The sequence below is a fragment of the Budorcas taxicolor genome, chromosome 2 (genome assembly GCF_023091745.1).
Source record: "Budorcas taxicolor isolate Tak-1 chromosome 2, Takin1.1, whole genome shotgun sequence".
Lineage (NCBI taxonomy): Eukaryota > Metazoa > Chordata > Mammalia > Artiodactyla > Bovidae > Budorcas > Budorcas taxicolor.
Window position 1 is genome coordinate 164,772,973 of NC_068911.1, and position 17,339 is coordinate 164,790,311.

The 17,339-nt window shown below is 59.9% G+C and overlaps 2 protein-coding genes across 4 annotated transcripts; both read left to right on the forward strand.

Annotated features, from left to right (window-relative positions):
• Positions 1 to 294: 294 nt before the first annotated feature.
• PRSS56 (serine protease 56) lies at positions 295 to 5,435 on the forward strand. Its single transcript, XM_052653584.1, has 13 exons — positions 295 to 397; positions 1,010 to 1,120; positions 1,747 to 1,800; positions 1,934 to 2,123; positions 2,380 to 2,479; positions 2,567 to 2,726; positions 2,965 to 3,107; positions 3,361 to 3,523; positions 3,711 to 3,887; positions 3,968 to 4,132; positions 4,212 to 4,280; positions 4,667 to 4,773; positions 5,145 to 5,435. Exons 1-13 carry the CDS (start codon positions 295 to 297, stop codon positions 5,433 to 5,435), a joined length of 1,833 nt encoding a protein of 610 aa, XP_052509544.1.
• Positions 5,436 to 6,111: 676 nt separating this feature from the next.
• Positions 6,112 to 12,831, forward strand: CHRND (cholinergic receptor nicotinic delta subunit). Of its 3 annotated transcripts, XM_052635444.1 has the most exons (12): positions 6,112 to 6,193; positions 6,408 to 6,553; positions 6,962 to 7,006; positions 7,275 to 7,384; positions 7,480 to 7,635; positions 7,793 to 7,902; positions 8,673 to 8,873; positions 9,929 to 10,040; positions 10,125 to 10,239; positions 11,288 to 11,492; positions 11,581 to 11,699; positions 12,629 to 12,831. In XM_052635444.1, exons 1-12 carry the CDS (start codon positions 6,142 to 6,144, stop codon positions 12,809 to 12,811), a joined length of 1,554 nt encoding a protein of 517 aa, XP_052491404.1. In that variant the 5' UTR covers positions 6,112 to 6,141; the 3' UTR covers positions 12,812 to 12,831. The 3 variants fall into 3 exon arrangements, with proteins under 3 accessions (XP_052491404.1, XP_052491405.1, XP_052491402.1); XM_052635445.1 differs by lacking the exon at positions 7,480 to 7,635; XM_052635442.1 differs by lacking the exon at positions 6,112 to 6,193 and having other exon boundaries at positions 6,200 to 6,553.
• Positions 12,832 to 17,339: the final 4,508 nt, after the last annotated feature.

Consider the following 17,339-nt stretch of genomic DNA (forward strand, 5'->3'; position numbering starts at 1 on the left):
AGACTTCAAAGGTGAGCCCACTACTCCGTTCCCTCCCCCGACCCCGGCCCCCATCCCGCAGTCTGTCCTCTCTATAGCGCCCCCCCTACCCGCCCCAGGCCCCATTTCCCCCTGTGGGCTCCTGGGAGTAAAGGGCCAGGTGAGGGACGGGCCAAGGGAAGCGGGTCATTTTGAAGTGAGAGAACAGAGTCAGATGGTCTGAGGGCCGAGAACTCAGTGCCCAGGAGGCAGGCACCAAGGATAAGCGCCTGGAGGGCGGACCCGAGGGGGACAGAGTGCGGGGACAGGGTCACCATGCTGCTGGCCGCGCTGCTGCTGCTGCTGCCGCCCCTCCCAGACCCACGGTCTGCCCACGGGCACCCGCTGTACATGCGCGTGCCCCCCAGCACCCTGCAAGGTGAGCTGGTCCAAGGAAGGAGGGGTGGTCTCAGGCAGGGGGCCCCTGAGCTTGCTATCTCCACTCACAGGGCCCTTTGGTGCCTTCTGCGTCCCTGTCGCCCCTCTCTGCTGGCAGAAGGGGCCAGAAATGAGACACAGGTGGGAAAGGAAAGAGGATACCGAGGCGGGGGAGGGGGAGGGCAGCTGGCAAGCACTGCCGAAAGGTGTGCTTTCCGGAAGGTTCTGGGTCCAGCAGGGAGGAAGGGACCCAGGGCAGTGTCCCCTTGGCTCTATGGGCCCCAAGGTGGGCAACACAACCCACCATGGTCATTTTGTGTCCGTAAGCCCGTGTCCTATAATATCTGCACCTTTGGGGTCCTGTTTTCCCTTCAAGGTTTTTTAAGGAAAGGCCCTCCTTTTATAAGGACTCCAGCCCAGCCCTGTTGAAATCGCAGAGCTATCTCAGGCCAAGCATCCGATCCTATCTGCTCTGAGTGCCATTCCCTCCCAGGACTCCGGCAGCCCACCCTGCCTCCCTCCCGGGTCTCCCAAGGCAGGGCTCAGAGCTGGGGCAAGGTGGACGAGCCTGGGGCTTTTCCCCAACCCTGCATGAGGGACTTGTCCCCCGCAGCTCTGTCTGCCCAGGGGACGAAGGTGTTGCAGGCTGCCCAGAGAAGCGCCCAGTGGGCGGTGAATCGGGTGGTGATGGAGATTCAGCACAGACTGCACGAGTGCCGGAGCTGTGCCAACCACACCACCCCATGCCCCGGTGAGCTCGCCCCGACTACCCCAGGGCCCCTTCTCCTGCCCACCTCATCACTCCCTTCAGAACTCACCCCCTCTTGGGGACACACACGGATAGGGTGGGGCTGCAACCAAGAATAGGCAGGGGAGGGTCTCCCCAGGTGGAAAGGCTTGGGCACACAGCAGGTGCAAAGGCAGGAGGGCTGGCACAGTCTGGGCTCATCTGGTGAACAGTGAGCCGTTTATGGCAGCTGAAATAGACCCTTCCATAGTAGCTCACAGGGCAAAGAACCTGCGGCAATGAGGAAGATCTGGGTTCTATCCCTGGGTGGGGAAGATTCCCTGGAGGAGGGCATGGCCACCCACTTCAGTATTCTTGCCTGGAGTATCCCATGGACAGAGGAGCCTAGTGGGCTACAGCCTATGAGCTCGCAAGAAGTCGGAAACTGAGTCATACACACACACACACACACACACACACACACACACACACACACACTACTGGGCAGGGTAAAGGGGGGTGGTTTGGCGTGCTCCGTTAGGCGGAGAGAGGGCTCAGGCCGAGCCTGGAGTGGAGAAGAGGGGAAGGGTGGCCGTGAGGTTCAGAGGTGTGTTTCTCAGCAGCACCTGGGCGTCCCAGGCCTCAAGCCCCCCTCCTGAAGGATTCACCTGAACCAGGTGAGCTTGCAAAGGCTTGGGGGATAGAGGGGAGGGGAGCAGGGCTGAGCGCAGGGTGGACCCTGGAGGGGTCTCGATGGTTAGGACGACTGGGACTTGTGCCTCCTTACTTGTGCCCCTTCGGCCTTTCCAGGGCCTTGTGGCGAGAGGCGCCCGGGCGCTGTCAACGTGACGCGGGCGCACGGCCGCATTGTTGGGGGCAACGCAGCACCACCGGGGGCCTGGCCCTGGCTGGTGAGGCTGCAGCTCGGCGGGCAGCCTCTGTGCGGCGGCGTCCTGGTGGCCGCGTCCTGGGTGCTCACGGCGGCGCACTGCTTCGCGGGGTACGTCGGGCCCCCGGCCCCGGGATGCCCAGCGCGGGGCTCCAACTCTTCCCTGGTTGTCGGGGTGGGGCGCCGCGCGCGAGGCCCGGTCTCTGCTGCCCCCTGGCGGCTGTCTCCTTCCCCGCCTCGGAGTCTTCCCCCCGGCGCACTGTCCGCGGCCTCTGGCTAGCTGGGGGTTGGGGGGCACCCGTGGGCGGAGGCAGGGTCTCCAGGGGGAAGCTTCTCGCATTCCTGTCTTGCGTGTCTCGCGCCGCAGGGCCCCGAACGAGCTTCTGTGGACGGTAACGCTGGCCGAGGGGTCCGAGGGGGAACCGGCGGAGGAGGTTCAGGTGAACCGCATCGTGCCCCACCCGAAGGTGAGAGGGCAGCCCCAGGCCCTCAGACTTGGGAACAGCACCCCCAGCCCACGCCTCGTTTACACGGCGCCGCCACCCCCTCCCCAGTTTGACCCTCGGACCTTCCACAATGACCTGGCCCTGGTGCAGCTGTGGACGCCGGTGAGCCCGACAGGGGCGGCGCGCCCCGTGTGCCTGCCCCAGGAGCCCCAGGAGCCCCCCGCAGGCACTCCTTGCGCCATCGCGGGCTGGGGTGCCCTCTTCGAAGGTACTAGGCAGGACAGGGCCTGGGTGAGCCACGCGGGGGCGTGGGGGAAAGGGGGGTCTGGAGTGATGGAGCTTGGGAAGGCTGGGGTGGAAGGATTCTGACCTACGCCCAGCTGTCTTTGCAAAATAATGCCCATCTCGCCAAGTGGGGAAGAATCAAGGAGGGCAGTGGGAAGGGGGAACCCTAAAACAGAACCCCTGCCATCCAGGCCTGAGCCCCTTCCACGGCTTCCCTGTAGATGGGCCAGAGGCCGAGGCAGTGAGGGAGGCCCGTGTGCCCTTGCTCAGCGCCGACACCTGCAGAAGGGCCCTGGGACCAGGGCTACGCCCCAGCAGCATGCTCTGTGCGGGCTACCTGGCCGGGGGCATCGACTCGTGCCAGGTATGAGACCTGCCGGATCAGAGGGTAGTAGTGGGCCACTCCCCGGCGGCGGGACTGCCTCCTTCCCTGCTACAATCAGGGAACTTCATCAACTTCTCTGCACCTTTATGTCCTCATCGGTAAAATGGGTACAAGAGTGGTAACCCCAGTAGAGCTCAGAGCTGCCTGTAAGGGTGTCATTGGGGTGGGGGGAGGTGATAAGGTGGGTCCATACAGTGCCTTCTCTCTTGCCTCTCTCTCTTGGTCCTTGCAGGGTGACTCGGGAGGCCCCCTGACCTGTTCTGAGCCTGGCCCCCGCCCCAGGGAGGTCCTTTACGGGGTCACCTCCTGGGGGGACGGATGTGGGGAGCCGGGGAAGCCTGGAGTCTACACCCGCGTGGCTGTGTTCAAGGACTGGCTCCAGGAGCAGATGAGCGGTGAGCACCTTTCCCCCCACCCCTTGCCCAGAGTGCCCCATAAGTTCCCTGGGGCGAGCCCGTTTCCATCCCACCGGCCCCCAGGCTCCTGCGTGGGGAAAGCCTATTTTCCTCCCGGCAGGGATTTGGGGAGCTAGGACTTAAAGCTAGGGGAAGGTGGTAAGCTAACCCCCGAAGCCCCCCGCAGCCGCCCCCTTCAGCCGCGAGCCCAGTTGCAGGGAGCTTCTGGCTTGGGACCCGTCGGAGGAACCGCAGACAGAGGCCGCCCCACCCTGCGCCTTCTACGCCCACCTATGCCTGGGGCCCGCGGGCGCCTGTGCCCGTCTGGCGCACCAGCAGTGTCTGCAGCGCCGGCGGCGATGTGGTCAGTCCGGTTCCCGGGGCTGGGCCGGGGAGGGTCTGGCCCACGTCTGACCGCCGCTCGGACTCTCGTCTCGCCCGCAGAGCTGCGCTCGCTGGCGCACACCCTCCTGGAGCTGCTGCGGGGGGCCCAGGAGCTGTTCGGCCCTCGCCTGGGGGTGCGGCGCCTGGCCCCAGCCCCGGCTCGCCCCGCTCCGTCGCTCCGGGATCCTCCCAGGCACCCCTCCCGCGAGCAGCGGCTGCACTCAGGTACCCCAAGCTCTTCGCAGCCCGGCCCCGGCCCACCCCAGCGCTACCGCGCCGTTCCCCTAACCCTGCGTCTCCCCAGGATCGCCTCCCCGGGCTACTGGCGCTCGGTTCTCTAAGCGGAGGTCGGAGCGGCGCAGTGAAGTGAATGGTAATGACGCCCCCTACCGGCGGCCGCCAGAGGAGCCGGCCAAGGGAGGCTGTGTCCAGGAGGGGACTCTTGGGGTTGTCTGTGCTGGGATGCAGTTTCACCCCATTTGGCAGCGGTCAGACCCGCTCTCGCCCTCACTTGCAGCAGGACGCATGATTCTTTGTGGGGGGGGGGGGGGCGCGAAACTTGTGACTTTGGGCCCGCTCCAGTGTCCACAGAGGCTGGGGTTTGTGTTACCATTTAACCCCTCTCAACTTCAGCTGCCCCATCCCAGCATGTGGAGGTCTGCACACTGGGAGGTGTCCCGAGGTTCTGGTGGAATACTACCCCGACTCCATACTAGCGTCAGCTCTCTCTTATTCCTGAGGTCTCTCCTCTTCCTGCAGGCTGCCCTGGGCTGGAGCCCCTGTGGCAGAAGCTGGCCACCCTTCAGGGCACCCACGCCTGGATCTTGCAGGTGCCCCCGGAGCGCCTGGCCATGGACTTTAACGAGGTGGGTCTCCAGGCTTCCCAGACTCCTTCACAGTGGCCTGGGAAGGCTAACCTGGGTCAGCCCTGCTGGGGAGGGGGAACAGAAGGGACCCTTCCCCAACAGCCTGGGGTGGAGGTGGGGGAGGGTATCCATGGGTGGGGGAACGGCTATGGGGAGGGCAGCTGAATGTGAGCTGGGTGCTGGGTGGGTGTGAAGGAGTGGAGAGGAGGTGGGAGTGGAGTGTGGGCATGTCCAAGTGAGCAGGAAGTGTGCTGGATTAGCGGGAGGGGATGGGGACAGGGTTGCTCTGCCTGTGAGTTTCTGGAGCAAGGAGGAGGGGGACCAGGAGTGGGGTTGTGGGCCCCTGAGCTGTCTACCTCTCCCCTCTGCAGGTCCTGGCAGACCTGGGCTCCAAGACACTGACTGGGCTCTTCCGAGCCTGGGTTTGGGCAGGCTTGGGGGGCCGGCACGTGGTCTTCAGTGGCCTGGTGGGTCTGGAGCCAGCCACGCTGGCCCGAAGCCTTCCCCGGCTGCTGCTGCAGGCCCTGCAGGCCTTCCGCCTGGCAGCCCTGGCACAGGCAGAGCCCAAGGGAGCCCGCAAGGGTTCAAGGCAGGGCCGAGAGCTGGGGAGGAAGGGGCGCCACCCATTCAGCCCTCACGTGCCCCCAGTCAGGTGGCCCTGAGCTGGGTCTCCACTCCACTCCCTGTCTCCCAACCCCCATCAGGACCACTGCTCCAGGCCCTGGGAGGGGATCAAGGAGCACGATGACAAACCATCACTGCCAGAGTGGGGTGGGGGCGGGAGGTTAGGGCTCCACGTGTCTTCTCAGATGCACCACCAGAAAATCACAGCTGCTTTAATAAACATTATTTATGATCCACGAAGACCACTCTAGAGCTTCTTTAGGGTGGGACTGGAGTGGATGGACGGGTAGGGCCCAGCCTCCAGATTCAGCTGATAGAGGTCACAAAGACACTGGAGGAAAGCTGCAACGCCCCCCATCTCAGGATATCAGTCTGCCTTCCAAGAAATGGCAGCAGCCGACCTGCCTGTCCCCACTGCCCTGTCCGTGGCTGCCCAGCGCTGCCCCCAGCCTTCAGCCTCTCCGCCCGGCCCCGACCCTCACTGGTAGCTGTGGGGAGTCCCTTTGCCTTATGTCCCTCGACTCCTGCCCCGGCCAGCCAGTCCTTGTCCCCACCCCCTCATCACCTGCCCCAGTTTCTCTGCCCTGCCGCAGAGCCTAGAGGTGTCAGATTGCATTTCCGGCTGCCTCTTTCCTTTGCCCCCCCCCCACGCCCCCACCCTGCACCTGTCCTCTTGGCACTCACCCACACTCCCCAGCCCTGCCGACCGGAGGGGCAGACCCAAGACCCAGTCAGAGGAACAGGATGGAAGGGTCTGTATTAACAGTGGGGCTGCTGGCCGCCCTGGTCGTGTGCGGTAAGAATGGCCATCACCCTCCCCAAAGCGTCCCCATTGCACGGTCTCCTCTCTCCTCCTCCGACCCGGGACACCCTCTCCCAGCATCAGGCTCACCTCCCCACTCCCACGGCCATTTTTTCCCTGGAGGGGCTGACCCCCGGGGTCCCACTGCATGCCCAGCAGGACCTCAGGGCAGCGTCCTCCCTGGGCCCCTGTCCCCCACCCTCCCCAGGCAGCTGGGGTTTGAACGAGGAGGAGCGGCTGATCCGGCACCTGTTTGAGGAGAAGGCCTACAACAAGGAGCTGCGGCCCGCAGTACACAAAGAGGACAGCGTGGAGATCTCCCTGGCTCTCACCCTCTCCAACCTCATCTCCCTGGTGAGTGGCCACTCCTGGCTGGTGGGGGAAGGGCAGCAGCCACAGCTTCCTGGAGGTCCGGCTGGGATGGCCATGGGGAGGAAGGTCAAGGCCCCAGCCCCAGCTCCAGTAGGCCCTCTCCCCTGGAAATGCACTCAGGCCCTCTCCAGGGTCCGTACTGCCTGCAGACCTCAGGTGATGCCCCTTCCCCTCCAGCTTCAGTTCTGGGATCTCCCCCACCTCCACCCCATTTTGCACCCATGACACATTCAAGAGGCCATGTGCTCTCCCTGCTTCTTGGTCTGTCCATCCACTCCTGACTGCTGGAGACAGGTCATCATCGTGGTCTCCCCCCGGGTGGGAGCTGGGAGAAGGCACCTGGGGAATGTGTACTGGCCTCTGGGGCACCAGCTTCCTGCTTGATTACAGAAAGAAGTTGAAGAGACCCTCACCACGAATGTGTGGATCGAGCAGGTAAGGAGAACACCCCACGCAGAGCCACGGGGTGGCAGAGAGGATGCAGGGCCCAAATACCCCTGTGCTTGCTTCTGCTGGGGGATCCCCAGCTTGCTTCAGACACTGTCCTCCAGGACAGACTGGCCCCTGCCTCCCGCGAAACCCCAGACCCAACTGCCCTTCTCACCAGCTACTGCCACCACAGCCCAGATAGAGCCTTTGGTGAATTAGGATCTTCATCTCAAGGGACACTGTCACAGTGCTGACATTGCTTTTGGGCTTCCAGGGCTGGACAGACAGCCGGCTGCAGTGGGATGCTGAAGACTTTGGGAACATCAGCGTCCTGCGTCTGCCCGCTGACATGGTGTGGCGCCCAGAGATTGTGCTGGAGAACAAGTTGAGCTGCAGCCTGCCCCGCCTCCCGCCGCCCTCCCACCTCTGCCTCCCCCACGCTGGCCAGCACTCACTGTGGCCCTTGTCCGTGTCCCCAGCAATGACGGCTCCTTCCGGATCTCCTACCCCTGCAACGTGCTCATCTACCCCTCGGGCTACGTCTACTGGCTGCCGCCCGCCATCTTCCGTTCTTCCTGCCCCATCTCTGTCACCTACTTCCCCTTCGACTGGCAGAACTGCTCCCTCAAGTTCAGGTGCCCCCACTTCTCCGACCGCCCCTCCCCACCAGGGCACCCTACCAGGGGCCGAGGGAGGCAAACACTCCCCCAACCCCAGGCAGAGGCCCCATCCCCACCGTGGCCCCGGCCGGCCAGCGGCTGAGACCCACCCTCTGCCCTCTGTCCTCCCTAGTTCGCTCAAGTACACGACCAAGGAGATCACTCTGAGCCTGAAGCAGGATGAAGAAGACGGCCGCTCCTACCCCGTGGAGTGGATCATCATCGATCCCGAGGGCTTCACAGGTGCCGGGAGCAGCAGCTCCTGGGTGGCCAGGCTCCCCTGGACACCTGCCCACCGATAGTCACAGAGCTGCACGTGTGTGTACATACACAGGGCATGGTCACACCGGTACACAGACGTGCAGGTGGACACAGACCCTTCCCCGTCGGGACAGGGTCCCTGGGGTCGATCTGGCCGATGGATGAGAGGGGTGGTTTAGTTTTCCCATCCCCAGAGGGCCCGGGGGGTGGTTGGGGCTTTGGCTGTCATCTGATGTGTGTGCCGTGTGCCGTCTACACGGTGTGTATGCTGCCCCCTCCCAACGCCCCCCCTCCCCCGTCTGTGACCAGGCTCAGACCTTGTATGGGGCCCAACCACTTGCCCCTGTCTGTCAGAAGAGACCGCATCCCGCTCGTCCCGAGGCTGGTACATCATGGTGGGGGTAGTGATTCCTCTGACTGCTTTGTTATTCCCCAAGGCTCTTATTTGAACCACATATGGCCTCAGCTTTTATTTTTCCCAAGGAGAAAAAAAAAAAATCCATCCCAGAGGAAAACTTTGCCCTTGGAGAGTGAAATGTTCATCCCAAGCCCCAGGGAAAGACACCCACAAACAGAACGTGAACCCTCCTCTGGGTCCCCACCCCCCAGCCCCCTTAGGACACTGCAGACAGGCCTGGCTAAGCCCCTGGGCCGGCTCAGTCCCCGCTAGCACCCCCCCCCCATCCTGCACCAAGCCTCTCCTTGGCCACCTTGCCCAGCCTGACCCCAAGGCATCCACGTGTCCCCCTCAGAGAACGGGGAATGGGAGATAGTGCACCGGCCGGCCAGGGTCAACGTGGACCCCAGTGCGCCGCTGGACAGTCCCAACCGCCAGGACGTCACCTTCTACCTCATTATCCGCCGCAAGCCACTCTTCTATGTCATCAACATCCTGGTGCCCTGCGTGCTCATCTCTTTCATGATCAATCTGGTCTTCTACCTGCCGGCCGACTGTGAGCCCAGCACCCGGCACCCCCTCCCGAGGGCCCCTGAGCTCAGCTGCCCCAGCCCTGCCCCTCACTTTCCCTGGGAGCCGCTTGGCCGGGGGTGGGGGGGCGTCACCACTCCTGGGGGTCCCTGCCCAGGGTCCATGTATGAGGAGCACATGGCCTGTCGGGGGCAGGGCTCTGTGACCCTGTGGGATATCCCATAAGAGGACAAGGCTCCATCCCTCTTGGACCTCACTTCTGCCTCTCATGCTGGGCTTCCCAAAGACCCTAGGGAGAACACTACAGTCTCCCTCTGCTGGGGAGACATTGGCTGTGGAGCCAGTGGGTGGATCACGGGGTCTCTAGGAAGCCAGGGCAGAAGACATGCAGTCTATACTCACCTCATTCTAGAAGGTGTCATGTCACATGTCATCTGTGGTCACTTGGCTCCAGAACATTTACTATGAGCAGGGCACGGTGAGTTCCAGAGACAAATATGATCCAGCCCTGACCCTGGCAGACAGGGTGGAAAATACAGGATTGGGAGTATAGCCTGGGGGCGGTGGGGTGGGAACCAGAGCCAGGCTGTGAGGCACACTGCAGGCCAAGAAGGGGCAGTGGGGCGGGGGGCCAGGGGTCTGTGACCACGGGGCCCACCCCACAGCACTTCTCAGGGGTCAGGTGGGCAAGGCAGGGCGGGGCTGGGCTGGGGTCTGTGAGGACACCCTGGGGCTTCTACGCAGATCTGTGGTCTAGAGGGGCTGAGTGGCAGGGGATTGGCTGACGAGGATGGCAACTGTTTCTTGAGCTCTCACCCACAGCCAGGCAGAGTCGGAGCATTTGAGACACACTCTCTCGCTCTGTCCTCCCAACATTTAACAGTTGAGGAATCTGAGGCACAGAGAGGTTAGGCTGCTTGTCCAAGGTCACCTAGCAATAAGGGGAAAGATGGATGGGAACCCAAGTGCTCTAGCTCCTGAGCTCTGGGCACCATGGCATTGTGGACAGCAGTGCAGGGGCCACCGTGCGACCCTCTAGGCCCTGGGCCAGAGGTCAGGGCTAAGGACAGGGTCCCCCAGGTGGCGAGAAGACATCCATGGCCATCTCGGTGCTCCTGGCCCAGTCTGTCTTCCTGCTGCTCATCTCCAAGCGGCTGCCAGCCACGTCCATGGCCATCCCCCTCATCGGCAAGTGAGCAGCCCTCCCCGACCGCCCCCCCCGCCCCACCCCCGCCCCCCCCTGGGCAGGGGCTCCAGACTGCACCTGCGCCCACAGATTCCTGCTGTTTGGCATGGTGCTGGTGACCGTGGTCGTGGTGATCTGTGTCATCGTGCTCAACATTCACTTCCGCACACCCAGCACCCACGTGCTGTCTGAGCGGGTGAAGAAGGTGAGGGCTCAGTAGCCAAAAGTTGGAGATTGCCCAGTGCCTCTCTGCAGCGGAATGCGCGAGGCGCATGCGTACACACGCACCGGCACGCGGGGGCGGTACCCAGTGGTGGTGGAGCGCATGCGCACATGCACACGGTGGGGAGGTTGCTACCCCTGCTTCTCGACTCGCCCCAGGCTGAATGTTACCCAGAAGTCAGACTTTAAGGAGACTGCAAAATTTCCTTTCTGTGAAGTTCAAGGACAGGCAAAACCAGTCTTTAGTGCTAGAAGTCAAGGTGTGGTGATTCCCTCTTGGGCTGCGTAGGAATTGATAGGGGCCAGGCAGGAAAGAGGGGAGCTTTCCTGGTGGCTCAGATAAATGATCTGTGCCCGCAGTGCAGGAGACCTAGGTTCAGTCCCTGAGTCGGGAAGATCCTCTGGAGGAGGGCATGGCAGCCCAGTCCAGTATTGTTGCCTGGAGAACGCCATGGACTGAGGAGCCTGGTGGGTTACAGCCCATAGGGTCTCAAAGAGTCGGACAGGACTGAGCAACTCACACACACACAGGAAGGAGGGAACATCTTAGATAAAGTTCTTATCTGAGAGGTGTTTACACAGCGAAATGCTTCTGAAGAATTTCACCTGGCTACACGAGGATGGTTTGTTGATTCTATTATGTATTGGTTATACCTCGATTCCAAACAAAGAACTGTGGGGGCAGGGTCCCCAGGAGGGGTGCTTTCCTTGCCTCTCGTCCTCTGCAGGGCCACCAGGTGGTTTGGGGACAGCTGAGGGGGGTCGTTTAGCAACTTTTCTAGTCTTAGCTCGGCACTCGGGGCATTTTTCTGACTTTTCGTTTTTCACCTGGAATTCATTTTCAACCAATGAGTTCTTCTCTATGCTGAGCAGTGAGGGAGAACTGGAAGCAACCTAAGTGTCCATCAGTTAGGGGTCGGGGGGATAAATGATGGATTGGGGAACACCTTGAGGCAGCCAGGGGTGAAGCCCCAATATTTGGATGAGTGAAGGTGACCCACTTTGTATGATGGCTCCTCTGACCTACCCAGCTCTTCCTGGAGACCCTTCCCGAGATCCTGCACATGTCCCGCCCAGCGGAGGACGGGCCCAGCCCTGGAGCCCTGATCCGGAGAAGCAGCTCCCTGGGCTACATCTCCAAGGCAGAGGAGTACTTCTCACTCAAGTCCCGAAGTGACCTCATGTTTGAGAAGCAGTCAGAGCGGCATGGGCTGGCCCGGCGCCTCACCACAGCACGTGAGTCTCCAGTGGCTGGAGTTTGGCCCATCCATGGGAGGTGGGGTAAGGGCACACCTCATGCCCACCCCTGGCCTGGTGTCCACAGGCCAGCCCCCAGCAGGCTCCGAGCAGGCCCAGCAGGAGCTCTTCACTGAGCTGAAACCAGCTGTGGATGGGGCCAACTTCATCGTCAACCACATGAAGGACCAGAACAGTTACAATGAGGTGAGTAGCCACGGTGTTCCCATGTACAGGTGTTCAAGTAGTGCACTAATCAAGCATATCCTATCTTAAGGGGGCACAGCTCCTCTCCGAGATACCTGCCAACTTAGATGAAGGAGTGAAGAGTGAGTGCAGATTCCAGGCCTGTAAGGGAGCGGGAGCTCCTGCTTATAACCTCATAGCAGTGTGTGTGGCCAGGCACACACTCAGGTGTACACACAAACGCACAGTTCCGCCCTGTTGGGGCCATGCTCTGGACCTCCCTTCAGGTCCCTTCTTTCTCCTAGCTGCCAATCATTTTCTGTCCCTGCTCAACTCCAAGCCTGAAACTCCAGACAAAGCCAGACACTTAAAAGACTGCCTTATATGGTTATTCAGTATTGTACCTGTGCATATGTGCTAAGTCACTTCAGTCATGTCTGACTCTGTGATCCTATGGACGGTAGCCCGCCACAGTCTCCTCTGTCCATAGGATTCTCCAGGCAAGAATACTGGAGTGGGCTGCCATGCCCTCCTCCAAGGGATCTTCCTGACCCAAGGATCGAACCCAGGTCTCTTAGGTCTCCTGCACTGGTAGGCAGGTTCTTTACCCCTAGTGTATACAACTTGTAAAAATTCTCTCTTGAAATAGGGGCACTTTTTTCAGTTCACATACAGGCTTGTGGCAGCACTGCGTGGCTTGGGGGAGGCCATGGCCCTGCTCTCTGTCTCCTGGACAGATAGGATAACCAAGCCCTGCCAGTCGCTGGGAAGCAGGGGAGGGGGGCTGGGTATTTGCTGTGGACACGCCAGCACCTCCCATCTGCTGCAAGCCGGAGGTAGCCCCCACAGCTATGCTGAGGCCGTGCGTCTGTCACTGGGCCCCAGCTTGGGGTGGGAGTCTGTGGTCTGGGGGCCCTTCTCACCCCACTGTCTCTTACCCTTGGCCCCAGGAGAAGGACTGCTGGAACCGGGTCGCTCGCACCGTGGACCGACTCTGCCTGTTCGTGGTGACACCCATCATGGCGGTGGGCACAGCCTGGATCTTCCTGCAGGGCGCCTACAACCAGCCTCCACCTCAGCCTTTCCCTGGGGACCCCTTCTCCTACCTCGAGAAGGACAAGCGCTTCGTCTAGAGCCCTTGGCCAGCCCAGCAACCAGGGCTGTTTCTGGGCGTGAGGGGAAGGGGTTGGCCTGAAAGGAATGGGCCTGCAGGGGGTGGGGGTGGGGCGGGTAGCTGTGTGGACAGGGGTGTCTGAGAGACCACCAGTTCTTCCTGAGGTGGCTATATCTCGGCCCTGAGACCCGAGCCCAGTTGGTCCCTGCAAGGCTGGGGCAGAGACAGCTGAGGTCCCAGATTGGAGCGGGGAGCCCACATCTCAACAGTGGTTCTTTTGCAAATAAAACCAGGACCCCCTGGAGAAGGTCTGAGCATGGACATCGGCTGGGGGTGGGGCAAGGCAATTTGTGGGGAGGCAGGGGGCTGGCTTGGGCTTCCCAGGTGGCACTAGTGATTAAGAACCTGCCTGCCAGTGCAGGAGATGCAAGAGGCATAAGTTAATCCCTGGGCTGGGAAGATCCCCTGGAAAAGGGCATGGCAGCCCACTCCAGGATTCTTGCCTAGAAAATCCCCATGGACAGGGGAGCCTGGCAGGCTACAGTCCATAGGGTTGCAAATAGTCAGACAGGACTGAGCAACTTAGCACACACGCCTGCAGGGGGCTGGCTTAGGGACCAGGGAGTTTGCACTGGAGCCGGCCTATTGGGCCATTCTGTGCGGGGTCAGAGAGACAGAGGCAGCTTCTAGCCTCCCCCTCCCCCAGGTGGGGGGTGGAGCAGGTGGGATCCTGGACCTTTCCTCCCCTGCTCCTCCAGCACCTTCCCTTGCCAACCCCTAAACCTTGGGCATCTGAGGCCCCACCTGGAGCCGAGTTTGGGGCTGCCTTTGTTTCCAGGTCTTCTAAGGAAGGAGTTTCTTAGCAGGCATGGGAGCCTCAGGACTGCAGAATGGCCTTCCCCAGGCTTTTAAGCCTCGGCCATTGTCTCTGGGTCCCTCTGGGAAGCTGAGGACGGGGATGGAAAGGTCAGGTTCAGCATCCACGGAATCCAGAGATCAGCCTGTCCAGCTCAGGTCAGACACACCATCTGAAAGCCTCAGGACTCAGCCATCATCCCAGGGACGGGTACTTATTCCTCCTCCCAAAGTAGGGTTGTCAAGGCAAGACTTGGGACCTACATATACTAAAAAAAAAAAAAAAAAAAAGATGATTCATTGCCTATCTGAAATTCAAATTTAACTAGGAACGCTGTATTTTATTTTGCTACATCTGACTAAATCTGACAACTCTACCCCAAGGGGAGCCCCCACCAATCCTATCCCAAGGGCCAAATTCTTTGAGGATGTGGTTCTGTGTGGTCACCTACCTCCAGGGTGGCCCAGGGACCCCCACCTCCTGGTACTCACACCCTGTGTGGCGCTTCCCAAACGGTGCTGAGGTTGGTCTCTGTGACCCTTAGGCTGAGGCAGAAGTGATGGGGTGTCACTTCTGAGGGCAGATAGTGAAAGACATCACAGCACAGTCTCATTCGCTTGCTCTTACACCCTCACTCACGGTCAGCTAGCTCTCTGACTTTGGGGAAGCCGGCTGGCATGATGAGCAGCCCCATGGAGAGGTCCTCGCGGCAAGGAACTGAGGCCTCCGGCCAACAGCCTTGTGAATGACCTCGGATCCTCTGGCCGAGGGGGCCCCATCGGTCACAGTGGAGCCTTCGGATGAACCTGAAAGTCTCTGAGCCAGAACCACCCCCTCAACTGCTCCTGGAGTCCTGACCCTCAGAAACTGTGTGAGACAGTAAACATCTGTTGTGTCGAGAGACAACCTTTGGGGGTTGTAAGTTGCACCAGCAGGTGACCTTGGGCCAACCAGCCCTCACCTCTCAGTTGCAGCTTTCTCAAAGTGTGTCTCAAGTCCGGCTCATGAGGAGTTCTGAAGATCAAATTTGCTAGTAGGAGTCACAGTAGTTACGTGTGTCCTGCAAATTTAAGCGGTGGCTGTTTATCTCATTCCTCGTTTGTGGGCCGCAGTCACCAAGAACAGGTCCCTGGGAGCTCACAGGGGCCTTCCATGTCCAGGCCTGGCATGGTAACTGAGAGGGGACTGAGGCAGGTTGGAAAACCTGATTCTTCACCTCCTTGATGTGCAGGCTTGAGACTCACAGCTGAGCCCACATCCCTCAGAGGGAATCAGTGACCTCGTGAGCTTAGGTATATAGAAGGAAAGATGTTTAATCTTTCCATGGAACTGAAGAGAAGAGAAATCATTTAGAATCAAAACTGACCCTACTTACTTCTGCTGTCCAATATGAACCTTCCAAAAATTCAAGGTACACATCTTTAGGTTTTTTCCCCCTCTCAATAGGAAAACTAGCTTAGACTTACACCTTTCAGATGAGCAGGGAGTCTGGGTCTTCCCTGGAATTGGCCACCAACTCGGGAAGGGTCTCTGTCTCACTCACAGCGATGTCTAAGTAGTGTATGTGTGCTCAGTCATGTCTGACTGCGACCCGATGGACCGCAGCCCTCCAGGCTCCTCTGTCCATGGTAATTCTCCAGGCAAGAGTACCAGAGTGAGTTGCCAGTCCAGGGCATCTTCCCAACCTAGGGACCGAACCCGTCTCTGGTGTCTCTTGCATTGCAGGCAATGCTTTACCACTGAGCCACCTGGGAAGCGCACGCAGAGATGTGTGAGGGCGGAAAGGCTGAAATCAGATCCCTCGACCACTGTTGTTGCTTCTCTTTGCCACATGGTGGCTCTGTTTGCAGCAAGTCTTACACAATGCAATAGCAAGGCTTCAGCGTGTCAAGCCTGCTCAGGTGCCTGGCTATGAACCTTCTAGAGAAGTGAAGTGAAAGTCGTTCAGTCGTGTCCGACTCTATGCGACCCCATGGACTATATAATCCATGAATTCTCCAGGCCAGAGTACTGGAGTGGGTCGCCTTTCCCTTCTCCAGGGGATCTTCCCAACCCAGGGATCGAACCCAGGTCTCCCACATTGCAGGCAGATTCTTTACCAGCTGAGCCACAACCCCCAAATGCCCCACCTGACTAAGGATGCCTCTTGAGCAGGTTCCCAGGGTCACAGTGGGTCCCCCAACAACACCCACTAGCCAAGCACTCCAGCCCCAGGGTGCTGTCAGGACTGGTTCACCCTCCAGGTGGCATGGAACCCCATCTCCTTCCCTCCCCAGGAAGTGACACCAACAGGGGACCAGCTTCCCATGAAGCCAGAGGGAGTCCCTACGAACTTTCCCCAGGCCAGCACAGCTACCCACCCTTTCTCAAAGGGCGATAAATCCATCAGGAAAATGTGCCGGCCTGTAAGGAACAGAAAATCCCCAAGACTCATGGTTTAAACATCAAGGTTTCCTCTTTCTCATATGGGAAGAATCTCGAGACGGCAGCTGCTTCCCTGGCTCAGCTGCCCCACCAAGCTGTGAGGGACCCGGCTTTGTGCTCTCTGCCCAGCCCTCCCTCCTTCACGTGCTGATTTTGTCCTCCAGCCTGAAGCCTCGGGTAGCACCTTGACTGCCACAGCTCCGTATTTCACATCATCTTCAAGACAGGAAAGGGGTCAGCCTTTTCTGACCCTTTTAGCAGGAAGAAAAAGCTGAAACCACTCGGCTGACTTCAGCAGACACCCCATCGGTCAAGAGGTCATCACATGGCTGCCCCGCCTGCAAGGGAGCCTGGGAAATGAACATTTTGCTTTTCAGGCCTCTGGAGGAGAAGGTGGCACAGTTGTTAAACAGTTAGTGAGGACTACAGTAGGCTTTCTCTTAATGGGTTCCAAGCTGTTGTTCCCTGATCCTGGGAAAGATTGTAGGCAGGAGGAGAAGGGGACGACAGAGGATGAGATGGCTAGACAGCATCACCGACTCAATGGACATGTAACTCTGGGAGTTGATGATGGCCAGGGAGGCCTGGCATGCTGCAGCCCACGGGGTCGCAAAGAGTGGACACGATTGAGCGACTAAACTGAAGCTGTTGTTGTTTAAGCTCTAAGTAGTGTCTGCCTATTTGCAACACTAGGGACTGTGGCCCGCCGAGCTCCTCTGTCCATGAGGTTTCCAAGGCAAGAATACTGGAGTGGGTTGCCATTTCCTTCTCCAAGGGATCTTCCTGACCCAGGAATCGAACCCAAGTCTCCTGCATTGGCAGGTGAATTCTTTACCACTAAGCTGCCAGGAAGTCCAATGGTTCCCATACCCCGACCTTAACACCTCCAGGGCAGAAACTGCCACTCCTCAGAGATGCCCCAAGATCACCAAGGAGACCTCCCAGTGCAGAGAGAAGGGGAAAAACCAGGAGTTAAAATCTGCATCCAGAAGAAGGAGATACAGGTCCTACCAGAAGGAAGTCACTCTCCAGAGTGTTCCTTTTCCTTCCCAGACACTTGTAGGGAAGAAAGTCAGGAATGTCGAGAATCAGCTGACCGTCTGTCCCTGAGGGTGGTGGAGGAGGGCGGGCAGTAGGTGGTCCATGATTATGGGGAAGAAGCCATTAATGATCTTTGGCAAAGCATCAACTTGGAGGTGAGCAGAGAGGAGGAGGTGGGCTTCCCAGGTGGCACTAGTGGTAAAGAACCTGCCTGCCAATGCAGGAG